Below are 25,979 nucleotides of genomic sequence, written 5' to 3' on the forward strand. Positions count from 1 at the left end.
GCTCCTCTTTAGATGTTTAGAAGAAACCAGGCTGCTAATATAAAATCTCAGCTTCTGCAACCACCAGGACACCTTCTATATCATGAATTCCTTCTACATTAAGAGGCCCAGGTTAGCTTAAAGCACACACACACTCAGGCAGCCTGCCACTCTAGTTCCTGCGTTGGCTTGGTGAAGGGTACCTCCCCAGTGGCAGGGCAGAGGTAGCTTGACAGTGTTTAGCCATTTGCTTCCTAAGAGGAGCCTTTGCGGAATCCTATGGTGTAACTAACTTGCAGTCAGATTTACACTATTGCTCTGACATCCCTGGATGCAGCAGGGAAGAGCAAAGTAGCTGCATTCCCATGGCAACCATGTGGCACTGTTCAACATGAAATTACCTCAACTGCACAGAAAGTTGTAACTTTGATTTTTTTTTCAAAACCTATTTTTGATGATGGTTCTTAAACGCGTCCCTTTTAGCCCACCACCCACCAGAGGTAGTGGAAAAGAAAGGCTACAGGGGAAGCGGACCTGTCTAGAAATGGAGCAACTCCTGTCTGTGTTGTCTGGAAATTGGCACTTCAGCTCACAGGGCAGCAGCAGCAGCAGCAGCAGCAGCAGCAGCAGCACAGTCCACTCAAAAACACTCCATGGAAATATCAGCTGTCCAGTTCCAAAGAGTTGGGTTAGCAGCATTGGTGCCAGGCCTCAGCCTCGGCACAAGTCAGCAGGAGGGACCAGGACCAGCAGGAACACCAGGAAAATTTCTCAGTTGTGCCTCTCTCAGCAAAGTAAGGATCAGCAAAGATGTGAGACCAACAAGCATTGCACAGCCAGCTCTATAAGAAAGCCAAGCTCTGCCTTCATCACAGTCTGTTAGGTCCTATTTATACTCCCTCCAAACATCACATGTCCTTCACTGATCTTGCCTCAGCACGTGAGTGCGACTCAGCTGATTTCACTCTGCCAATCAGCCCGAGACGGAGGAAGCGTCAAGAAGCACACCACCAGAAGGGTTTTTTGGTGCGTTTCTCTCTATAGAGTCCTAACAAATGCAGCTCAACTACACAATGTAAGGTGGACCAATACATGCATGTCACTAGTGAAGAATCCTTCATCGCGAGTCCTTTCATGGGCTTGCTTTAGCAGAATATCCTTTCTCCTGTGTCAGCTAAACTTTCTTTCACCTGTTTGCCCCAGCAAAACACCATCCAACACAACTGACTTCCCAAAGAACCCTTAAGTTTCCACTTCAGGAAGTAGCCAGATAGCTGGGAAGTGATGGGCTTTCAGCATCTACTGCTTTTGTTTTTATTGTAAGTACTTCATGCAGTGGTTTGAAGGACATGACTCCCATAGGCTCATATATTCGAATGTTTGGTGGTCCCCCATTGGTGGAACTGATTAGAAGGAGTGGGAGGAGTGGTTTCTCTGGAGGAGGCGTGGCTTCACTGGAAGAGGTGTGTCACTGGGGCTGGGCTTTGCGCTTTCCAAAGTTCATACGTTCTCAGTTAGCTACACCCACAACCCCCGACCTGGTGCCTGTAGATTGGGATGTAAATTTTCAGCTTATGCTCCGGCACCATACCAGCCAGTCTGCTGCCATGCTTGCTGACATGATGATCATGGATTCTAACCCTCTGGAACCTTAAGTCCCAATAAACACTTTTATATGTTGCCTCGCTCATGTATCGGGAGCAATAATTCTCTGGAGGTTTTTAATCATTTAATAATGCTGCATTTGACAACTGGTTCACAATAATTGCTAAAAGCTTGGTGACCATCTCTTGTATTCTCTTACTCTACCATCCAGCACACTATGGTGGTGGTGGTGGTGGTGGTGGTGGAGGAGGAGGAAAACTGGAACCTAAGCAATCACAAGAAACTACATTTCCCAGAAGCCTCCTCTCCCAGGGCCTGCCCTCCGCTGTTACCATAGAGACAAGTAACAGTAAGGCTGTTCTTGGAGGGTAAGGAGGGAACTGGAAACTGGGCATGGCTGGACCTGCTTGAGATAGGGAGGGAGGGCCCAGAGAAGCAAAGTATTCCTTCCTGGGGTCTCCTAGCCCTGACCTGTCGGGAAGGGCTGTTTTGTGGAGAGGAGAAGGCTGCTGGGAAGAGGCTCTGGTAGGACACTATGGGTCCCTCAGTAGCTGAGGAGGTAGCCTGTATGGGGGGGGGGGTGTTAATGTTGCAGGTCTGGACCCAGACCCACTTTGATGGCCTAATTTGTGACCTTGAGCCCCAGCTAGAGCTGGCCTGCCCCCTGACACCTTGATCTTTCTGTCATGTTTCTTTCCTTGCTCCCCACCCCCCATCTCCCACCCCTTTCCCTTCCATAGCTCCCCTCTTACATGGGTTTCAAAGGCAGAAATCCATGGGTTCCAGTCAAAGATCTGCTCTCTGCTGTATGTAACTCCGATGATTCTCTTAGGCTCTCTAGTCCTTGCTCTTCTCACCTGTAGAATGGGACTCATAGGACTAACTACATCAGTCTGTTAAGGATGAGGGATATCATTTTTGTGTTTACCACACAATAGGTTTCTAGTGAGCTGTGAAATAAAAGTATAACTTTATTAATAAAAATATAACCCACTTCTTGGTTATCTCCCTGTACCTAAGAGGCAGCAAAGGGCTTTAAAAACCAGACCATGCTGCTAGGTTGGAGGTCTGTTCCTGGCTGGTGGAAGGGATGCTTCCAAGGGATGTTGCTCCTCCTCCATGAGGAATGTACCTGGGACCACTCAGCATGTACGAGTGGTCTCGGTGACTTCTTCCTGTCGGACAACGGCCATTTTGAGCGTCTTTGCTTTTTCCTCATCTCTAGCTGTCAGGATGGAGGTCCTGAGAGAGAAAGTGGAGGAGGAGGAGGAGGCTGAGCGTGAAGAAGCAGCCGAGAGGGCCGAACGGACTGAGAAGCTGGAGAGGGTGACAAAGTCCGCCGAAGTGAGCAGAGAGGGGACCATCCTGAGCCAGGATGAGCTTCGAGACCTGGAGGGGAAGCTGATGGCCATCGAGATCCCTACCCAAGCTGATCACTCGTGAGTGTCCGGACTGGGGCTTTCCCAGCCCAGCGCTGGCGGTCAGAAAGGACCAAGGCAGGATTGGTAGCATCTGGGCTGGGAGCGGGGGTCATAGAGGGATGTGATTCAGTTTGAGGTTCTACTCCCAGACTGCTCACCTTGCCCCAGTTGTGTGACTGGGGTGTGTGGGGATGAGGGGTACGGGGGTGGGGGGAAGGCCGTCAACCTTTTGCAGCCTCCATTACTTTGTCTGTGTAAGAGTGAAAATATAAGTAGTGGCAGTCTCCATGGAGTTGTGAAAATCAAATGAAGATAAGGCAAAGACAGCTCAGGCATTTTAGGGGATTTCTGGGTGTGCCAAGCATGGCCTCTCTTAGATTATTGTTATCTTTCCTTGGACACAGGGTCATAAGCCAGGCCCCTGTTGATGTCACCAAGCTGCCTCCTTCCTATACCACCAACTCATTGAAGGAGGAGCACCTGCTGCTGGTGGCAGACAACTTCTCCCGCCAGTACAGCCACCTGTGTCCAGACCGCGTGCCTCTCTTCTTGCACCCGTTAAATGAGTGCAATGTGCCTGTAAGCCTGGGGCTTGGAGGGCAGGGCCTGAGCAGGAGCGGGGTGAGGGTGGGGAATGGGGTGAGGCATACCCAGTTCTACGTGGTGGTCTCTGGGTCAAATCCCAGCTGTCCTGTAGAAGTCCCTGTGAATCAGCTCTGGCCTGTCAGGGGCTGGAGAGACATACAGACTCCTGGGTGGGTGGGGGGGGGGGGGTTGCAGGCCTGAGATCTGAAGCTCTGATTGGAAGCTGTAGATGAGCCCAGGGCCTGACACATAGTAGCCTAGCACCCTGCCACTGCACTGTATCTCCAGCCTTTTCAGTCTTGAGTTAAGGTGAGGTGTTACTATGTAGCCCAGGATGCCCTTGAACTAGCTGTGGCTTTCAGTGTTGATTACAAGGGCCTGACACATAGTTTAGGCTAGTGCCCTGCCATTGAGCTGCATCTCCAGCCTTTTTAGTCTTGAGTTAAAGTGGCTACTATGTAGCCCAGGATGATCTTGAACTAGAGGTTGCTCTCCGTGTTGATTACTAACATATTCTAGGAGACTGTGCCTATGTATAGGGTAGCCACAGATGGGGAAAACTGAGGCTCAGGGAGCTACCTGGGGCCATGTGGAGGGTAGGCCTGCTCTGCTCATCTTTTTCCTATTGCTTTGCTCTTCCCTTGAGGGGTCAGTACCTGCTACTGGAGACCACCCTGGTCACTAGTTACCTCTGTCCAGAACCTCTGTAGGTCTCTGAAAAGACCTTGTCCTGGTTGGAGATCTGTGTCCTTTAGCCCTTTCTTATTGAGTGAGCTTAGACAATTCACTTAGTGTCTCAGTCAGGGTTCTCTAGAGTCACAGAACTTATGGAATATCTCATATCGTAAGGAAATTTATTGGAATGACTTATAGACTGCAGTCTAACTAACTCAACAATGGGCAGCTGTGAATGGGCAGTCAAAGAATCTAGTAGTTGCTCAGTCCCATGAGGCTGGGTGTTTCCGCCAGTCTTCTGTATAAGCTGGAGTCCTGAAGAAGTAGGTTCCAACAGAGGAGCTGGCAAGTAAGTGCAAGCAGGCTAAGAAGAAAGAACTCTTCCATTGTCCTAATGTAGGCCTCCAGCTGTGGCCCAGATTAAAGGTGTGTACTACCACACCTGGACTTGGAACTTGTTTTGTCCCAGGCTGGCCTTGAACTCAGAGATCTGCTTGCCTGTCTTCTGGGATTAAAGGCATATACTACCCTGCCTGGGTCTCAGCTTTCAGTGGTCTCTATGCCTCAAGATCTGGATCACATTTCTGGATTGTAGTTCATTCCAAATATAGTCAAGTCGACAACCAGGAATAGCCATCATACTTGGCCTTCTGGGCTCGAAAGGAAGGGGCTTTTCCCCTGTCCTTCCAGCCCAGATGCAGAACAAGCTAGTATTATTCCCGCGGAGTGATGTGAATGGGTGCCTCTCTGCCATTGCCTCCTCCACGGGCCAATGCCAGTCCTTCCCAGCAAGAGACTGCTCCAACACCCTGAGGCCCTGTGAACCAGGTCTCTCCAGGGTCCCCCTGAGAATTCAAGAAAGGAGGTTGGACCAGCCAGGCATGAACCCTCACAGGTCCCTGCTATATGGGGTCCCTGGCAAGCTCTCTCACTTGCAGAAGTTCGTGAGCACCACCCTGAGGCCCACACTGATGCCCTACCCTGAACTCTACAACTGGGACAGCTGCGCCCAGTTTGTATCTGACTTCCTCACCATGGTCCCACTGGTTGATCCCCTCAAGCCGGTAAGTGCTATTCGCTGATTACATAGAGCAAGCCCAGGGGCTTAAGGTGAGCCTGGGTGCTAGAAGGTCAGCCAGGCTCCAGCCTTTTGCGACACCCGTAGGGGAAAACGAGAGAGGACAACCACTGACCCAAGGGTACATAGCAAGCCTGGTCTCTCCCCTGCTGGATTCTGCCTCAGTTTCAGGAGGGACAGCAAAGAGCTGGAGGATACCAAGCTGTCTATAGCTTTCAACCCCATCTTTGGGCTTCTAAAAGGTTTAGTCTGCTTTTCACTGAGAATGGGGTGGAGACAGGAAAGAGTGGTAAATAAGCAGTCGTTGATAGAGGATGAGGCGAGCCCACCAGTTCCTTAAAACAGCAGACACATACAGGTTATGTGGGTCTGTTTGTGGCACATCCTCAAGAGGCTCTGGATGCAACAGGGGCCCTGCCCCTACAAGTGGGAGGCGACTGATGGTGGGTGGCAAGGGGATCTATGGAGCTGACAGGTGTGCTGTGTTCAGCCCACGCACTTATATTCCTCGACCACCGTGCTCAAGTGCCAGAAGGGAAACTGCTTTGACTTCAGCACCCTGCTCTGCTCCATGTTGATTGGCTCCGGCTATGATGCCTACTGCGTCAATGGCTATGGCTCACTGGACCTGTGCCTCATGGACCTGACAAGGGAAGTGTGTCCGCTCACTGTGAAGGCCAAAGAGGTATGCCCAATGTTGGCAGCCCAAAGAATGCACAGTCCTGGGACTGCCCATCCATCTTAGGAGATCAGGGCACTGCTCTGACTATCCTTAGAGAAAGCAAGAACTGGGTCTCTGCCCTGGCCACCTTAGAGAAGTGAGGACTGAGTGTCTGCCCTAGCCATCCTCAGAGAAGCAGGTCCCCATGCAGGCTGTCCTTATACTTATGGGTTCCTGCCCCATCACCGTGCATCCGCTGTTGCTCCAGACTCCCTATTGCAAACCTTTGGTGATTTCTCTGTCCTCAGCACCACCCACAGCCCAGTCCTCCAAACTGTGGTCCCTCTTGCCTGTCTTAGCTCAGTTTAAGACATTGTGCTCCCATGGGGAAAGTCTCATAACTCAAATGGCTTCTGCCGTATAAACAGTCATCACTAGCTTACCCACTTCCCCTTGCATCTGATAAAAGCCTGTCCTGTCCTGTTAATGGTGGGAAACAATGGCCAAGTAAGTGCTTGATTCTCAGTCCTCCTCCCACTCAGACAGACAGACGGGCAGACACAGACAGACAAGACAGACAGACAAGACAGACATAGGCAAGAAAGATACAGACAAGACAGACAGACAGACACACACACACACACACACACACACATACCTGTTATTGTTTTAAGATGGAACACAGAACCTTACCCGTGCTGGGCAAAGCATCTGCTCTGAGCTATATCCCCAGCCCGTTTAGAGGGGAATACTTAGCACTGACCCCAGTGAGTGATGCTTGAGTTTCCTGGCTGCTCTCTAAGGAAGTGATAAGCACCAGAGTTTCTGCCAACAGAAGAAGCAGTTATCAAATTTAAAAATATGAAGTGTGGTTATGGTCGTGGGAAATGAACATTACCCACATATGAACATATACATATGTATATATTTCATGCCAGAATCACACAGACAACAACAACGAAAACAAAACAAAACAAAACAAAACAAAACAAAACAAAAACCCCAAATCTCTTTACACTTGAAAAAACACCATGCAGAGTGCACAGGAAGAGCTCTCTACATCCTCAGTGGATTCCAAGGCTCAGTGACAAGGGTCAGGCCCCTCTGCAGCTGGAGGATGGAGACCCGGAGATCTGAAGCACTGAGCAGCAGGTCAAGAAAAGAACTCTCCAGGGGCTGCTCCCCCCTTCTCTTGCTCTTTCTCCTGGTTTTTCAAGACAGGGTTTCTCTGTGTAACGGTCCTGGCTGTCCTTGGACTTGCTTTGTAGACCAGGCCAGCCTCAACCACAGGAATCCCCCTGACTCTGCCTTCCAAGTGCTGGGATTAATGGGACCATGGCAACTTTTAATAAGGAAAACATTTCATTGGGGCTGGCTTACAGTTTCAGAGGTTTAGTCCATTATCATCAGGATGGCATACAGGCAGACATGGTGCTGAGAGTTCTAGATCCCAATCCACAGGCAGCAGGAAGAGAGAGAGAGAGATACCAGGCCTGGCTTGAGCGTGTGAAACCTCAAAGCCCACCCCCTAGTGACACACCTCTTCCAATAAGACCACACCTACTCCAACAAGGCCAAACCAAATAGTGCCACTACCTATAAGCCTTTGGGGCAAATTTTCAATAAAACATCACATACTTGATGGGCAAATGCTCTCTTACATTTTTTTTTTCATTCCATGGCCTCTGAGCTCACACCTCCTGGTCTTCTTGTTTCTGAGGCAATGCAAAGAATCAAATGTATGTCAATAAGTAACGAAGGTAGAGAGCTGTCTGGATGACAAACAGGTTTAATATGGGCTTGGGTCGGCTCAGTGGCTATTCATGGCATCCTGGGTAGTTGGTGTTATCACTCTTAGTATACAGAAAGATAAAATGGCATGCTCAAGAAGAAAATGTGATAACATAGTTTGGAGGATGGAGACCCAGGGATGGAAGCCTGGGTTCGATCCCCAAGACTGGAGATTATATTTCTTTCACAGTCATAAGCCCACCTCAGCAGCTCCTGTAGAGTTCTTTCCTGGGAACACATATCATCATTTTGTACTTAATTATATACACATGTGCACACACATTCATGTAGAAACACACACGTTCACTTTTCTTTCCTGGTTCAGAAAACTTGAACTTGGAATCTGTGTATGAACTCTCCCAAGGATAACCCCTGAAAACTCTTAGTCCAGACTATCTGCCCCACCCTCTATCTGGGATCCAGATCAGCTGGGTTGAGCGCCAGTGCGAGCCCTTGTGTGTGTGTGTGTGTGTGTGTGTGTGTGTGTGTGTGTGTGTGTGTGTGTGTGTGTAATGTTCTTGTGCCAGGCTGGTGGGGAGGTCTTTAGTATTCTCTGCCATGCAGCTAGTCTTGATCCATAAAGAGGATCCTCCACCTCGACTCCCACTCCTCCCTTCAGGTCCTGGAGCTGGGGCGGCAGCTCCCTCTTCTGTCAGGGCTAGGCCCCGATCCCATTAAGCCTGTAAAGGGTGCAGTGGGCGACTTTCCACTCTTCTTGGGTGACAGATAGTCAAGAAGAAAGAGAAGACGGTGCCTAAGAAATACTCCATCAAGCCGCCCCGGGACCTGACCAGCAAGTTTGAGCAGGAGCAAGAGGAGAAGAGAATACAGGAGATCAAGGATCTAGAACAAAGGCGACTTAAGGAAGAGGAAGATCGCATCCTGGTGGGCCTCCACGACACTGCACTCTGACATGACCCGGTGGGCCCAGTGGATAACATACCAGGGCCATAAGGCCTTCCCTTAAGATTCACTAAAGCGCTCCTTACCCATAGAATGTATTGCCTTTCTTTGGATGAAATCTCACCTAGGGTGCCCCAAAGAGTGAGCCACAGATCTGGTCACCTGCCCCACCCCCCACCCCACCCCCGCCACTGCCACCATTTTAGTGGTTGAAACCTGGAATTCTAAGGAGGAATGTTGGAAAGAGAGTTCCCCTTAGCTGGTGGTCACCCACCTTCCCTGTGCAGGAGGCAGAGAAAGCGAAGCCCGACCCCCTGCATGGCCTGCGGGTACACTCCTGGGTCCTGGTGCTGGCAGGAAAGCGAGAGGTGCCTGAGAGCTTCTTCATCGACCCTCTGACTGCACGCAGCTACAGTACCAAGGATGAGCACTTCCTGGGCATTGAGAGCCTCTGGAACCACAAGAACTACTGGATCAACATGCAGGATTGCTGGAACTGCTGCAAGGTGTGCCGGAGTCGGGAGAGGGGTGGGTAAAGACCGGGGATGGGGGGTTGTGGGGAGCCTGGCCACCTACCCTCTGATAGCAGGGTCTGGTGGAAGTCCCAGACTCCACACCCACAGCTATCAAGGGCCATTCTGGCAAGATGAACTTCACCAGTTTGCTATGTGCATTCTTTTTAACCCATATGCTTATTGGTTTATGCAAATGAACTCTGGGTGCAGGTTGTCCATCTAAAGGGCTAAGCACACTGTCCACCGAAGGCCCTGCTTCCTGTACCCAGAATAAGAAAGAATACGGCCCATCCCTCAGGAATCCTCTTGTGTAAAGTGCTTGCCACCGACCCTAATGACCTGCGTTAGATACTAGGGTCCGCATGGTGGAAGGAGAGAACTGATTCCTGAAAGTTGTCCTATGAGCTGCATATTCACACACACACACACACACACACACACACACACACACACACTCTCTCTCTCTCTCTCTCTCTCTCTCGAAAAGGTGCACAATTGTAAGGGCGCATCTTGTTAGATTGGTTTGTGATAATGAACTCCCCTACATACCAGCACCTGCCCACTCCCATCCAATAACCCCTCCACCCACAAGCTCTGTGGTCTAGCAGGTGCTTATCAGGTACAGGTTAATACTACAAAAACAAGGAAAAATTCCTTTATACAGACACTCTTCACTTGAGAAAGGATGCATACGTCCACAGGGAGACGTCACTGAAGGGCGGGGGTAGGGGCAGGTGGCATGGCCTATGGGGGTGGAGCCAGTGCTGACTTCTTAAGGGTCCATCATTTTGTTTAACACACTTGGTCGGCAGAGTCGTACGGTGCACGTACTCTTCTGTGTTGGGTTTGTCAAGTCGTGGAGATGTTTGAGAGATTTGTCCATTTCCTGCCGGGCAATGCGTTGCTCGTGTTTACTGTTCATTAATTCCCTGTTCTTGAAGCAAACCAGAACCCATTTTGCTGTTTTAGAGTGGCATGTTTAGGCCATTTCCAGCACGGGATTATTTGGATAGTGCTTCAGCGAGCACTTCCCTCCCTGCATTTCAGGGAACACATACATACCTGCCTCTGATGGATTAAGACTTGGGAGAGTCACCTATCATCTCAGTAGATTCTTCTCATTTTGCAAAAGTGACCGATTCAAAGCAGCACTCTGTGAGAGTCTGGACAGCCTCCTGCTCCTTACACTCAGTGTTTGCTTGGGGGAGTCTGAGATGAGGTCTCACTCCAGACCAGGTTGCCCCGGAGCCATGCCTTGTGCCTTAGCCTCGGGAACGCTGAGATTCCAGGTGTGCATAGCGAGGCCGCTTGTTTTTGCCATTCTGTGGGCAGAAGGTGATGTTACGTTGTTTCAAAACTACAACTGGCCTTTTGAAGACGGTCCTCATATTCAGAAAGTCTAAAATCTGTCTATTAACTCTAAGAATTAGAAAGACTCCAGGGCTGTTCTCTCTGGGAGGTCAGTTTTAATCCTTTTGTGGGTGACTTTCTATAAAATCAGTGTTGTTTCTTCTTTAGACGTCATCTGGGTCTAGAGTTCTCTTCCCCACCCCCACCCCCACCCCCAACCCAAGTTCTCTTTGTAGGATGTTTTAAATGACACATTCAGTTTGGATAACGTGTTTATCTGGCAGTGCTGGAGACAAACCCCAAACCTTGAGTATTCCAGGCAAATGCTCTGCCATTGAGACTTATACACCCAACTCAGGACATTTATTCTTGAGTAATTTCTGGTACTTTCTTTTTCTTTTTTTTTTTCTTTTTCTTTTCTTTTTTTTTTTCTTTTCTTTTTTTTTTTCCTTTTCTTTCTTTCTTTCTTTCTTTTTTTTTTTTGAAAATTTGGTCCCTTTCGTTTAAATTTTCAAATTATTGCTATAAAATGTTAATAGCTCCTTATTTTTCTTTTACTATTTTAAAGACTCTCTCAATCTTGACACTGATAATGTAGTGATTTCTCCTCTAATGAGCTTGGTTAGAGGCTTTTCAATAGTGTTGGTTAGAGGCTTTTCAATAGTGTTGGAATTGTCAACAAACTAGCTTTTGGTTCTGTTGATTTTTTTTTTTCATATAGCTTTGTTTCATTTATTTCTGTTCTGATCCTTATTATTTTCTAATGTTTGTTTTATTGATTAGTTTCTTAAGGTGAAAACTTAAGAAATGAACCTGGCTGGCTTTATTTTGCTAGTAAGGACCTTCATTTCACTCCAGCGACTCCCCCGCCCTTTTTCCCAGTTCAAAAATTCTCTCTCCTTTTCCTTTTCACTTATCCTCTGATCCATGAGTCATTTTAAAATGTGGTGTTTCAGCCAGATGGTGGTGGCATGCCCATTTAACCCCAGCACTTGGCAGGCAGATCTTTTGAGGCCAGCCCTGGTCTACAGAAGGAGTGCCAGGAGAGCCAGGGCTACACAGAGAAACCCTGTCTCAAAACAAAACAAAACAAAACAAAACAAAACAAAAAAACAAAACCCCAAAAAACAAACAAAGGTTCTGTTTATAGACATGTAGATGTGTTTCCCAGTGATCTGTCTATTTTTATTTCAGTTTTTAATTGTATGGTTTTTAGAGAATGTTTACCATGTAACCCCCACTATCTTCTTACAGCTTGGTTGTTGGTCCAGCTTATGCTACCTCTCAAATGTTCTGTGAATTTAACTAAAATGACTATTTTTTGAGGCTGACTAGAAGGTTCTGTTGGATGTCAATCTTCACAAGCCTGTTGATGGTGCTCACTTCTTCCCTGGTCTTCTTTGCTGGTTTTCTATATTCTAAAGCTCCTGCCTGACATTATCTGCACCCTGGATTAGAATGTTGGACTTCTTTGTTTCTTCTATTGGTGTTGGCTTCAAATATTCTAGAAATATGTAATGTAGTGAATACACAGTTAAGATGGCCACGTCTTCATGATAAACAGACCCCTTGTATTATAAATGCCCATCTTCCCTCCTTCAATATTTTTAATCCTGATATCTGTTTGCATTACATAAATATAGTTTATTCAGCTTTCTTTTGGTTTATGTTAGCAAGGCTACCTTTGCCTTTTAAACAAATCTCTGTTTGTATTTTCTATGTTTAGTGTGCGTTGTTGGGCCTTTGTCCATTCTGTCGGTCTCAGCCTCTTGGTTGTGGTGCTTAGGCCACTTCTTATGATGTTTTTTGATAAATCAAATTCCTAGCTATTATTTTTCTAGATACATATTCCTCAAATTTGAAAGTTTTTTAAAGTTTTGATTGAAAATAGATTTTTAAGCTGGGCCACACTCAGGAGGCAAAGGCAGGAGGATCTCTGTGAGTTGAAAGCCAGCTTGATCTATATAGCAAGCTCCAGGACAGCAAGGACTACATAGAAAGATCCCATTTCAAAAATAAGTAAATAGACATTTCTCATGCGATATATTCTGATTATAGATTTCCCTTATTCCTCTCATATCCTGCCTACCTCCCCACTCACTCAAATCTACACCCTTTCTCTATAAAAACAAAATCAGCAAAAGACAAAGCAAGCAAACAAAACAGAAAGGAAAAGCACAAGAAACATACACAAACACATACACACACACACATACATGCATGCAGAAATCCCATAAAAACAGAAAACCAGAAACTATAATTTATAAGCAAAGACCTAGAATGTTAAAAAGCCAAAACAACAACAACAACAAGAAAACAGACAGACAGACAAACAAAAGACAAATTATTATGAGACAAAAAAAAAAAACTTCCAAAAATATCACTGAGTTCATTTTGTGTTGGTCGTCTCCTGCTGGGCATAGGCCTGCCCTAGGTGTGGTTCCTATGCCCACCGAGACACCATGGGAGAAATCTCATTTTTCATTTGTGAGTGCATGTTGCCATTTCCCATGTGTACATGTGTCTATGTTACTAAAACCCACATATGAAAAACTCAGAGATGATTGGCTATCTCATCTCCTGTAGAGGTGTTGGGTGAGGATCTCGTGGGAAAAGGGAAGATCTACCAGTCCTGGATGACCTTACCTGAGTCTTTCTGTTATCTTTAGTGCTTTGGTGTGGTCCATCAAAGCCCCAGGGCAGAGCCTGGATTTCCCACCTCCTCCTCCTCCCCTCCTCTCCCTCCCCTCCTCCTCCTCTTCCTCCTCCTCTTCCTCCTCCTCTTCTCCTTCTCCTCTTCCTCTTCCTCCTCCTCCTCCCCCTTCTCTTCCTTGCCTTCCTCCTCCCCTTCCTCAACCTCCCCCTTCCTCCTTCCCTCCTCCTCCTCTTCCTCCTCTGTAAGGAGTCACAGGCAGCCCAAGCTAGCCTTGAACTCACTATATAATGAAGGATGACCTTGAACTGCAGAACTGCAGATCTTGCCTCCATCTCCCAGATGTTGGGATTTTCCAGGCACGTGCTCCTGTGCCTAGTTTATGCGGATCTGAGGACGGATCCCAGGGCCTTGTGCATGCTAGGCAAGCATTCTACCAACTGAGCTACATCCCCACCCCCCCAGAAGCTCTTCTTAACTGCTTCAGACCCCTGCCTGGAGAAACTCTCCCCCCGACCATAAACACCTTTCAGTTCTCTCTTTTCATGAATCTTTGCTTCTTAATTTTCCCCCAGTAGTGGATGGAACCTGGGCCCCACCCAGCCCTCTATCACTACCTTGGAGCTGCATCCCAGCACAGCTTCTTAATTACTATGGGCTTGATGTTTGCTTCTGAAGTCGTATCTTCCTTTACAGCCAAGGTTGGCCTTGGACTCAGCAATCCTCCTGCCTCAGCTTCCTCAATGGTGCGGGATTACAGGTCCACCCACCATGCCCAGCTCTTGTGGATGTACTTGTGGAGGAAGAAATGTTTAAATGTAGATTGACAGAAGAGAAATGTGGGAGATGGGACCGGATAATGTGATTAACTCATTTGGTGGGGTCATTTAGCACAGCAAAGTGGCAGTTCCGGGAGAGAAGCTGTGTGCTCAACCTCTCCATGAAGCACCTGCTGTGTGGCCAGGCCCTGTACCTGGCCTAGGGACACACAGCAGATGACACAGAGCAGATCTCCATCATTGGGCACATTCGTGGAAGGGAAAAGCAGAAAGCCACTGGAATTGAACTCAGGCCTCAGGTCTGAGTTCTGTTGAGTCCTGTGCTCTGTTGTTACACCTAGTGTCCCCTGTTCCTGACTAGATAGAACCCTGCCTGGCTCCCAAGGGATGGCAGTGGCCCCTTGGGAGCCAGGCAGGGTGAATATGCTTGTAGCACTCGGCTCCTGGTTCCTGGCTCCTGGCTCCTGGCTCCTGGCTCCTGGCTCCCTGGCTGGGAGAAAACAAAAACAAAAGCAAAAAACAAAGAGGCTCACATTAAACCAGTCATTTCCTGCTCAGAAGTGCTCCGTAGTGACATACAATGTCATCATGTATGTACAGACTGTTCCCAGCAGGGGGCACCACTGAGTCTTCTCTAGACAAGCTATAGGATTTCTTTCTTCCTTGGGAAATGGGATGATGGGATGGGAGTGGGGTCTCAGTTTCCCTGATGAGATGAAGAATGTGGCTGGACTCTTAGAGACTGGATGGAGCTGACATTCTGCACAGCCCCTGATGGCCTCGGGGAATAGCCACTGCCCCTTAGGAGCAGGCACAGTCATGGGGTCCAGGGGGTGGACTCAGCTGGTTCCCCCTCCATCAGGACTTGATCTTCGACCTGGGAGACCCTGTAAGATGGGAGTACATGCTCTTGGGGACCGATAAGCCTCACCTGTCCTTGACTGAGGAGGATGAAGAAGGGCTGGATGATGATGATGATGATGTGGAAGACCTGGTGAGTCTGCTAGCATGGGGGTGGGGCGAGGGCCTTCACCCCATTCGGTGCCAGGCAGTCTGACAGACATCCCTGCAGACATGTGCATTCTGGGAGAGGGAAGTCCAAATGTATCAGTCCTACATTCTTCCAAGCAGAGGGGTCTTGTAGAGCTCTCATTTTACAGATGGGTAAATAGAGGCCTAAGCATACCCAGTGACCATCCCAGATCCCAGAACCTCTCAGTAGGTTAGGGGACAGACAGTACTTGAATTCAGGCTCTCCTATCTGGAGCCCTGATCAAGGCTTGAACTGTTCCTTAGAGGGACCATACCTTTGGAGTGGGAGCCCTCAGGGTCCACTCTGCTAGCTCCTTCTTAGTCACTGGCCTGGGGTATCCCCTCATCAGACTTCTGTCTGTCATCTTTCACCAAGGGGTATGTGTGTGGGGGTGGTGGTGGGGTACTTCCTACATGGAGAAAGGAGAGACTAGGAGGCAAATTCCCCCTGCTTTAGGAATCTTCCATGTCTCCTTTATGTGTAAAACTAGGGTGAGGGTCACTGTGTTTGGTATCCATAGCAACAATAACAGGTGTATCAGTCGCCTAGCATTGCCATAAGGGAGTACTACAAAGTGGAAGTTCCACACTCCCAGAGGCTGGAAATTCAGGATCAAAGGTGCTGCTGGCAGGGCTGGTTTCTTCCAAATTCCTCTGGGTTTGCTGGTAGCCATGAGCACTGTAGCTTTATCTGACTCTCTCTCTCTGAATCTGTGTCCTTTATCTCATAAGGACACTTAGCATATTGCAATAGAACCACCTGAAGACCCAATTTAGACTCCATTGCCTTACCCATAAAGTCCGTACTTCCAAATGCAACAGGATTCATAGTTACTGGGGCGGTGTGTGTGTGTGTGTGTGTGTGTGTGTGTGTGTGTGTGTATACTTTAGCATATGATTTTAGAGGTAGGTTGAGGAAGCCCACATCAACAGGCAACACTGCGGGGACAGGTTCTGCTCCTGCCGCAGAATCTGAGTTCACTCATTTAAATCCCCGCTTCCTGGGTAGCTGAGGACAGCTTATACACAGCAGAGCAAAAGGAGACACCAAAGGTGTCTCACCCAATAAGTGAGAGCTAGGAACCAAACCCCAACAGTCTGGCTGCCTTCTCAGGGGGGTGATTATTCAGCTCTGACGGCTGCCTAAGAATGACTGAGGCCAGCTGGGCGGTGGTGGCTCACGCCTTTAATCCCAGCACTCGGGAGGCAGTGGCAGGTGGATTTCTGAGTTCGAGGCCAGCCTGGTCTACAAAGTGAGTTCCAGGGCAGCCAGGACTATACAGAGAAACCCTGTCTCAAGAAGAAAAACAAACGACAAACAACAAACAACAACAACAACAACACAACAAGAATGACTGAAGTGGCCCTGTTCTCCTTCTCCTTGATTCTGAGCACTGGTGTCCCTGCTGGCTGTGGGCTATGTACCCTTCAACTCAGGAGCCTGCTCCTTCTGGAAGCCCTGTCACATCCCTGGAATGGGAATCCTGGTCCCTCCATCATGGACAGATGATAGATCCTGAGAATCAGCCCTCAGCTGCAGGGCCAGACCTGGGATTCCTGGGCTGTCTCAAAAAAGTTACTATTGCTTGCCGCCAACCCATCGATCACCTTGTGTGATCTCAAAAGAAGTCACAATTAGATGAGCAAGCACCCAAGGCCTGAGCATTGTTTCTGGCAAAAGTATATACACAGGAAATCTTGAGCTGGGTCTGAGGATCACTTGTCTAGACCAGGCCTTATTTCACAGACCAGGGAAGAACAGCCATGCAGGGCCCAAGACTTATTCACAATATCTATTAGTCCTCCCAAGAGGCCCAGTAAACAGCTAAGGAAACCTAGGCTTAAGAGTGGATGGAAAACTTACCCAGCCCTCCTTACCTGGTGCTAGGTACAGTCAAAGACTGTACTCCCTCTGACTCAGGATCCCCTCTCTGAGTAGCCATTATGGCTGCAGGTGGTTTGGCATGAGAACCAGTGCTACCATCTTAGACCACGCAAAGAGGGAGTAGGGGTCCACCCAAACCTACTCCTCTCCTCCCCTAACCTGGGTCATCTTCTGACTTCTTGCTCTTCCGGGGAAACTGACAGCCCCCTTAGCAAGTCTGGGTCTGGGGTAGGGGAACAGAACTGTGCCATGGCCTCTGCTCCAAGGCCCTGGCCAGCAACCACCTCTTTTCCTCACAGGGCAAAGAAGAGGAGGATAAGAGCTTTGACATGCCGTCTTCGTGGGTCTCCCAGATTGAGATCACCCCAGAAGGTCTCTGTCACTCACTGGTTCTCAGCCCACAGCTCAGCAGAGGAGCCGTAGAGGCTTCCTGGGCCCTTCTTCCCAGCCCCTCTCAACACCCTGCCAGCTCTGTACTCAGAGCCTGACCCTACCTGCCACACAACTGGACTGTTACCATTATGAGCACCGAGGTCCGGGGACATGGTCTCTTTCTTCCCTTTCCCCGGATCCCCTGTTCAGAGGAGGCCATGGGCAGAACATGGAGTATATGGTGCCATGGGGCCAGGCCACAGGAAAAAAATAGGCAAAGAAGGCAAGAGGCTGGGTTATCCTTTGCCCAATGTCTACATATGCCCACCTGGAAATGCCTAGATCAGAAGAAGGGCATAGGCTGTTCCAGCAGGTGGCAAAGTGCTACAGAAGTGGTCATGAACCCTGGGGTAGGAGCACCCATTACATCCTAGATAAGGCATGGAGGCAAAATGGGTCTTAAGAGGTAGTAGTCATTGGGGCTGGGTTTTGAAGGATCAGATGTCTTTCTAGCACATTATTCTCAGTGGTGAAGGCCTGGCAGGGGAAAGGAGTGGCTGGATCACAGATATGATTCTCAGGTAGCCCTGGGATGCTGGCTCGCCCAAGAATACCTTGGGAAGAGTTGAAGCCAGCACTGGCAGGTATTTTCTTCCTCCTTGGAGCTGGTTCTGGGCCTGGAGGCACTTTATAGGCAACACAGACAATGGACAAGCATCCAGGAAGGGGTGGAAGGAAAGACCCCAGCTCCCTCTACATCCACAGAGTTTGAGACCCGTTGTCCCAGTGGGAAGAAAGTGATACAGTACAAGAAGGCACAGCTGGAGAAGTGGTCCCCATACCTCAACAACAACGGCCTGGTGTGTCGCCTCACCACCTACGAGGACCAACAGTGTAAGGCACCTTGGGGGCACGGAATGGGGAAAACAAGGAGATGCCGTGCTTGGTGACTCCGGGTAAATCAGTTCTAGTGTGTGTGTGTGTGTGTGTGTGTGTGTGTGTGTGTGTGTATGGCAGAGGCCAGAGGAGCTGGTCTGCCTGCAGCAACCATCTCTGTGTCCCCACAGGCACAAAGGTTCTAGAGATAAAGGAGTGGTACCAGAACCGGGAGGATATGCTAGAGCTGAAGCACATCAACAAGACCACAGGCCTGCACGTGGACTACTTCAAGCCAGGCCATCCCCAAGCTCTGTGTGGTGTGTGGATCCCCTGGCTGGGCAGACCAAGGGCCGTGGTTGGGGAGGGGCGTTTACATACGATGACACTGATGGGAAGAACCGACCCTAGGCATCACGGAGGGCCTTGGGTGGCAAGCATGGGCATTACCTCTGACTCTGTAAGATAAGGTGGTGTGTGGTCAGCTGAGGAAGCCCAGAAAGGGAAGACACCATGACCATCGGCTCTCTAGGAAAGTCAAAGCCAGGGCCACATGCTGTTCTGTGCCTGGGATCAGGCCGGAATCTCCTCCAGAGGGTACATGATATGGGCCACATGTAAAGGGTCTAAGAATGCTGGGCCATAAAGCCAACTAGCACCACCAAAGAGGCAACGTAGGAGCAGAGTGGCCACTGTATGGCTCTATGGCTAGGAGTCCATGAGGTCGGGAAGAGGGGAAAGAAAGAACGTGCCTCCTGAGGTCCATATCGTACCCCAGACTTCAGCAGAGAAAAGTCTGGAGCCTACGGACACCGACCACGTTTGGGAGTTGAAATTTTCAAGATTAAACCAAGAAGGGACCATGCCACAACCTATGTGTGGGCAAGTGGTCCTAACCTGGTGGGTGTGCTGGGGGTTGAAAGTGGCAGGAAGTTGTTCCTTACTGATACCAGCCAGTCACTCTTAAGAATAATTGAGCTAAATGTGTTAGCAATATGGAGATATAGCTCAGTGACAGAACACGTGCTTAGCACACCTGAGGCCCCGTGTGCACTCCATCTCTAAACAGCAACATTAATGGCCTTAAAATGGGAGCACGTCTTCTTCCGGTAATTCCTCTGCTGAGAATATGTTCTCAGCAGAGGCTGAGCAAGAACAATAAATGTATGCTACAGTTGTTCATCATGGTGTTGTTTATAAAAACAAAAACAATTAAGTGTAACTGTAGTGCCCAGAAAGTGGGGGTTGGGTACACAATGGATCCTCACGTGTGCTTCGGAACATGGGGGCCTGGGATTGGGTTCCAGAGCCAGCTGCCGCAGCCCTTGATGCTCACCCAGCCCCTTCCTCCCTCCCCTTCTGCCGCCCCCCCTACCCCCCCGTGCCTCAGTGCACTCATACAAGTCTATGCTACCTGAGATGGACCGCGTCATGGAGTTCTATAAAAAAATCCGTGTGGATGGCCTGGTGAAGCGGGAGGAGACGCCCATGACAATGACCGAGTACTATGAAGGGCGCTCCGACTTCCTTGCCTATCGGCACGTCAATTTTGGACCCAGAGTCAAGAAGCTCAGCCAGAGCAGCGTGGAGTCGAACCCAAGGCCCATGGTGGTGAGAGTACACGTGGGCTGGGGACTGGCTGCCCACCCTCGCTGGCAGATAGAGAGCCAGCAGGATCAGGGGAGCCCTGACTCAGGGATGATCATTAATGCCTGTGATTTTTGCCAGGGTTCTAAATATGAAACAACCACTTTTAACAAATGCAGACCCCTGGGCTTGTTAGGACCAAGCCTTGTCCCCAGCCACTAGACAAAGAAGCAAGGCTTCCTCATTGTAATGAACAAATACACACATAATAACCAGACATCTGGAAATATGGGAAACTAATGAAACGGACAGATATCTCAAATAACCTCTCTCCAAAATTACTGTGGACTAGTAGGCTTGTTCATAGCTGGACAACTAATCCCAGCAGTTGAGAGGTGGTAGCTGAAGAGTAAAGAGTTCAAGGCAACCCTCATCTACATAGTGAGTCCAAGGCTGAGCCACATGAACTCCTAGCTCAGTGAGCCGAGGACATAGCTCACTCAGTAAAGAGTTTGCTTTCTAAGCACGAAGACCTGGATTTAATCCCCGGCACTCACAAAAACAGCCTGGCACTATGACCCGCATCTGTGATCCCAGCACCAGGGAGGCAAACATAGGGTTTGTTGGCCTGCCAGTCAAGCCAAACCAGTGAGGTTTGAGTTCAAGTGAGCCCAAGTTTTGAGACATAAACCCTGTCTCAAAAAAACAAGCAGGAGAACAATTAAGAAAGACAATGTCAATCTCTGGCTACCACACAAATGCGTGTATGCACACCAAGGCGCTCACACACAATTTGTTTTAAATTATATTGAGATCTGGGGTGAGGGTTTCAGCTGCTTGGACTCAAACTGAGCTTTGTTTCCTCTGAGATGCTACAAAGTTCTTGGCCATTGAACTTCCTGGCCACACACCAAAGATGCTCCTTTCTGTAGTAAGGGTTAGCTGATAATGGGACAGGCTTTCTGGAGAGCTCCCCGCCTCTAGAAGCAGACAAGCAGAGTCGTGTGGAGGGAATTGGAGAAAGGTCCAACACCATGAAAACCCACGGGGGTCATAGAATCCATTGTCTAGCAGGAAGGGCGCGCACCCCTGGACTCCTGGGTCATGAGAGTCCTTCCCTCCTGCCCACAGAGCATGCTCAGAAAAACCCCCTCCTCTGCGTGTTCTGGCCACACAGAAAATCACAGAGCGGTTCTCCCGCAATCCAGAGAAGCCCGCGGATGAGGACGTGGCAGAGCGTTTGTTTCTGATAGTGGAAGAGCGCATCCAGCTTCGCTACCATTGCCGCGACGACTACATCACCGCATCCAAGCGAGAGTTCCTGCGGCGCATGGAGGTCGACAGCAAGGGAAACAAGATCATCATGACACCAGAAATGTGCATCAGCTACGAGGTGGGTCGGTGACTGCACGGCACACAGAAAGGTTGGGGACACACTTTAAAAACTGCGCCTGCAAGCATCTTCTGGTAACTTGAGAGACCCTAAGTGGAATTTCTATGAAAACTACCCTGGGGAAACCCATCTCTGTCCCTGGTAACATGCAAAGCTCTCATCTGAGGACCTTTCCCTTGCAACGGCTCTGAAAATCATCCCATTTCCACCAAAATGAAAACCCTATCAGATGTAACTGGAATGCCCAGAGAGTGGGGGTTGGGCACACGACTAATATTCATGTGTACTTCAGAACATCCCTCACCCTGGGCCTGGGGTTGGGTTCCAGAGCCTTCCTCATGGTCCCTACCTGCACCTCTGGGGATCCTAGACCCCAGATCCCAGGGACCTATCCTGAAGGTGACAGGATATTCTTTCTTATGCCCTAGACTCTAGGATGGTCTCGCCTTCCTCTTCTAATAGCATAACCGTAATCCCCCTGCATCTTTCTTTGGTCCCTCTTTGTTATTATGTTTTTGTAGAGAAGGATCCTGGGGTCTGGAGAGGTTAAGCACCTTGCTTGAGGCCACACAGCTAGAAAAAAGGGAGTAGATTTAAACCAAGTGGTCCCTAGACCTGCCCTGGCGCAGCTTCCCTGTCACCGTGGTGGTTCTGGTCTCAGGTAGAGCCGATGGAGCACACTAAGAAACTCCTCTACCAGTACGAGACCATGAATCAGCTGAAGAACGAAGAAAAGCTGTCCCGACATCAGGCCTGGGAGTCGGAGCTGGAGGTAAGGTCCTACCCCAGACCTCGGGGGGGGGGGGTGGCGGGGGGGGGCAGGGAGAGAGGGCCTCCGCCGTGATGCACCTCCTCCATGATGTCTGATCAAGGTGCTGGAGATTTTGAAGCTCCGTGAAGAGGAGGAGGAGGCACACACGCTGACCATCTCCATCTACGACACCAAGCGCAACGAGAAGAGCAAAGAGTATCGGGAGGCCATGGTGAGTCTCCCGGCTCTTCCTGGGTCTCTCTCCCCGGAGCCCTGCCTCCAGGGTAGGGAGGATGTGAGAACCCTGTGTAAGGGATGATGAGGGGATGTGCCAACCCTTCACAAGGGATGATGAAGTCGCTGGTGATGTCAGGTGAGTATTCCTGTTGGCTATCACCTGCTCGTTGATGGGTCACCCTCCCACCCCCATCCCAAAGAGCACTTAAGATCCAGGCTGGGTGTACTTACCCAGGACTGTGACCAAATGAAAAAGTCTCTACCTTGTGTAGAGAAAGAATGAGAACTACATGCCCACCTCTACCAGGGCTTTCACTGAGGCTGTGACCTGAGCTGGGAATCCAGCCAACTGACTCAGGCACAGGTTGAACACCAAGACTCAGCCACGCAATGCAGGGCTTTGGCTTTACCCACTCTCGCCAAGTGGGAGGACCAGTTTGGGTTCCCAGGCTCGAGGCTAAATCCTCTTCATCAAGCAGTGCAGATCTCTAAAGAAGTTTGGAGTTGGCCTGGCAAGGCTTGGCTTTGGAATGTTCTTGGATCTATAGGAAAGGGCAACAGCTCCTGTCCTCATGTTCTCTGGCTCCTGTGTGCCCCATGTAAGGCCGGCCTTATGGGCAAAAGAGAAAAATGGGAGCTCAGAATCTTTGCTAACCCACTGCCACTCACTATAAGTGTCTGCTTTGGACTTTCCAGACCTGAGCTGGTCTGTTTTCAGAGGAGGAAACTAAGGCTCAGACTGATTGATGAATTCGTGTCAGAAACAGGAATTACATGTTAGAAAGAAATAAACAGGGAGAAGGAGGCAATCGTGTCTCATAATCCTGGGACATGGATTTAGGGCCTGGCTTTTACCATTGCACAATGGACTCAGCTGCTCCGGAGGTCTCCTGCATATCCCGATCTTTCAGCTGGTTCCCTGGCCCACAGGAGCGCGTCTTGCATGAGGAGCACCTGCGGCAGGTGGAGGCCCAGCTGGACTACCTGGCCCCATTCCTGGCCCAGCTCCCTCCAGGCGAGAAGCTAACCCGTTGGCAGGCGGTGCGTCTCAAGGACGAGTGTCTCAGCGACTTCAAGCAGCGGCTCATCGACAAGGCTAACCTCATCCAGGCTCGCTTTGAGAAGGTGTGGCCAGGGCCCAGGCAGGGGAGGTGACCTCACCATCCTCAGTGAGAAAACGGGACCTGAGGTCTTTGCTCAGTGCCTCACGGATCCGAGAGTGACAGATGAGCGGATGAGTGTGTGTCTGTGGCATCCAAATACCTGGTTTCTTCTTTCCCCTTTGTTATTGTATGAGTGGATGGATGGATGGTGGGTAGCTGGGTAAATGGATGAGTGGATGGATGGGTTACCAGGTGGTGGTGGGGTGGGCAGGTACAGTTGGATGTGCAGTGAGGATTAGAAGTGGAGTGTGGGTGGATGGTTGGTTGGTTGGATGGATGGATGGATGGATGATGGTATGGATGGGTAACTAAGATGGGCAGACAGGGGGATACAAGAGTGGATGGGTAGGTTTGTGAATGGATGGACGGTTGGATGGTACATTATAATAGCTCCTAGTCCTTGGCCTGTTTCCGTGAGACAGGTGAGGTGCGTACCACGTGGTCCCCACGCAGTGTCTTGGTCTGCAGAGTGCAGAGAAGAGTTGGGTGGAATGGGACCCACCTTGTTTTCGGAGACGAACTGCTGGGGGCTCTGAGCACGCCCGCAACATGTCTAGCTCATGTAGCTATTTTGTGTGTATGGGTGTTTTGTCTGTATGTGTGCATGCCCACCACATGCATGCCTAGTGCCCTCAGAGGCTAGAAGAGGTCATCGCATCCCCCGGGACTGGAGTTTCAGATGATTCTGAGCCTCCATGTGCATTTTGAGAATCTAACCCCAGTCCTCTGGAGAGCAGGGAGTCCCCTGCTTCATTTTTTGAGACAGGGTTTCACTCTTTGGCCTTCACTGACCTGGAACTTGCTGTATAGACCAGACTGGCCTTAAACTCACAAAGATCCATCTGCCTCTGCCTAATGGGAGCTGGGATTAAAGGTGTGCACATCCCACCCAGTTGTTTTGATTTTATATATGAGCTGCTAGGAGTGGAACCCAGGGCCATGCACTAAACCACATCCCTAGCTCTCGCTGACTGTTTTGGCCCTGTTCTGATTTCATGCACATGCTGTCCTTTAAATCATGACCCCAGCAGTTTCCACCCAAGATATTTTGGGATGCTCTAACTGTGTCCCTTTCCTTGGGGGTCCGGGTTGGGGTGTTATCCTCTTGAGGCTGCCTGATCATCTATGGAACTACAGCCTGGCTGCAGATCAGTTCGCACATTCCCATGTTCATCTCTGTATGCTTCTAGGAGACCCAGGAGCTGCAGAAGAAGCAGCAATGGTACCAGGAGAACCAGGTAACCCTGACGCCGGAGGATGAAAACCTGTACCTGAGCTACTGTTCTCAGGCCATGTTCCGCATCCGAATCTTGGAACAGCGGCTCAATCGGTAAGGGGCAGAGCCGGGAGGACTCCTGGGAGCACTCTGATAGCTTGGATATCCCTCACCTTCTCCTCCCTCCCTCTGCTCAGGCACAAAGAGCTGGCTCCACTGAAGTACCTGGCGCTGGAGGAAAAGCTCTACAAAGACCCACGCTTAATAGACTTCGTAAAAGTCTTTGTTTGATGGCCCCTCCTGGAACTACGGCAGACCCTGCCAGAGAATGGAGTCTCTCCCTTCTCCCCAACCACTATGATCCTATACTAGCCTCGCTGCCACACTACCTCCCTATCCCTCATAGCCTCCCTCAAATAAATGCATTTCCTGTTTGCCATTTATACTTCAGTGTTTACAAGCTCCAATCTACACCACCCTAAATCTTTTTCTGTCATCTTCTCTTCTGGATTATCAAGTGTTGGCTCTCCAGATGGTTCCATGGTCACCTGCCAAGATCTGCTGAGAGCTCAATGTGTTGATGGTGGAGCAGCTCCTAAAGTGAGAGCGGCTTAGCTAAGGAACACACCCCAGGACCAGGCGGCTTGATATTAGAGGACAAGAGACAGAATCCAAGTTCCTCTTTCATTTACCACCTGTGAAATGGGGCTATCCATGTTTCCTGAAGTAAGACTTAAAAAGCAGAGAAAACTGGGTATAGTAGCCCATGCCTGTAATCTAAGCAGGAGGATCAGAGTTTAAGATCTGTCTCATCTACATAAGGAATCTGTTTCAACTACATGGGTCACATGAAGCTCTGTTTAAAAAAAAAAATAAACAAAAAATAAAAGGGACTGGAGAGATGGCACTGACTGCTCATCCAGAGGTCCTGAGTTCAATTCCCAGCAACCACATGGTGGCTCACAACCATCTGTAATAAGATGCCCTCTTCGGGTGTGTCTGAAGACAGCAACAGTGTATTCATATACACATAAATAATTAAAACAAGAAGGAGGAGGAGGAAGAGGAAGAGGAGGGGAAGGAGGAGGAGAGAAGAAGAAGAAGAAGAAGAAGAAGAAGAAGAAGAAGAAGAAGAAGAAGAAGAAGAAGAAGAAGAGAAAAGAAAAGAAAAGAAAAGAAAAGAAGAAGAAAAGAAGGAAAGAAGAAGAAGAAGGAGAAGAAGAAGAAGAAAAGAAGACCTTGCCTGTAATCTTCTCCAGGGCATGACACACTCAAGACAGGTCTCACAGCGGCTGTGGTTGCCTGTACTACCTGGGCCAGTGGTTAGGCAATCATGTATCAGGGAGGGACTCCTGGGGCTCTCTTCTTGTTGAATTACTGGCTGCTGCTGAATTCCGGTTGCGGGGCAGTCATTGTTTTCACTCAAAGATGAGCCCAGTAAGCTTTAATGCATAGTTCCAAACCCATGGTTA

At 49.4% G+C, this 25,979-nt stretch overlaps 1 protein-coding gene across 4 annotated transcripts; it reads left to right on the forward strand.

Annotated features, from left to right (window-relative positions):
* The first annotated feature begins 1,911 nt into the window (after positions 1–1,911).
* Positions 1,912–24,950, forward strand: Drc7 (dynein regulatory complex subunit 7). 4 transcript variants are annotated; one of them, NM_001042715.3, is made up of 18 exons: positions 1,912–1,952; positions 2,810–3,023; positions 3,410–3,584; positions 5,204–5,329; positions 5,834–6,028; positions 8,522–8,680; positions 8,986–9,204; positions 14,858–14,989; positions 17,212–17,284; positions 18,050–18,178; positions 18,352–18,480; positions 19,551–19,771; positions 20,925–21,140; positions 21,802–21,912; positions 22,013–22,123; positions 23,059–23,253; positions 24,482–24,621; positions 24,705–24,950. In NM_001042715.3, exons 2-18 carry the CDS (start codon positions 2,818–2,820, stop codon positions 24,796–24,798), a joined length of 2,631 nt encoding a protein of 876 aa, NP_001036180.2. In that variant the 5' UTR covers positions 1,912–1,952; positions 2,810–2,817; the 3' UTR covers positions 24,799–24,950. The 4 variants fall into 4 exon arrangements, 2 of the variants coding, with proteins under 2 accessions (NP_001036180.2, XP_006531195.1); XR_003947312.1 differs by having other exon boundaries at positions 1,948–2,109; positions 20,879–21,140; XR_003947311.1 differs by having other exon boundaries at positions 1,948–2,109; positions 21,662–21,912.
* Positions 24,951–25,979: the final 1,029 nt, after the last annotated feature.

Source organism: Mus musculus, chromosome 8 (genome assembly GCF_000001635.26).
Source record: "Mus musculus strain C57BL/6J chromosome 8, GRCm38.p6 C57BL/6J".
NCBI classification, from domain to species: Eukaryota; Metazoa; Chordata; class Mammalia; order Rodentia; family Muridae; genus Mus; species Mus musculus.

Excerpts from the sequence above, each read along its gene's own strand:
- Drc7 (NM_001042715.3), top strand. The coding sequence starts at position 2,818 with ATGGAGGTCCTGAGAGAGAAAGTGGAGGAGGAGGAGGAGGCTGAGCGT. Across the intron at positions 14,990-17,211 it reads ATGATGATGTGGAAGACCTG|GGCAAAGAAGAGGAGGATAA; the intron begins GTGAGTCTGCTA and ends TTTTCCTCACAG. Across the intron at positions 21,141-21,801 it reads AAATGTGCATCAGCTACGAG|GTAGAGCCGATGGAGCACAC; the intron begins GTGGGTCGGTGA and ends TTCTGGTCTCAG.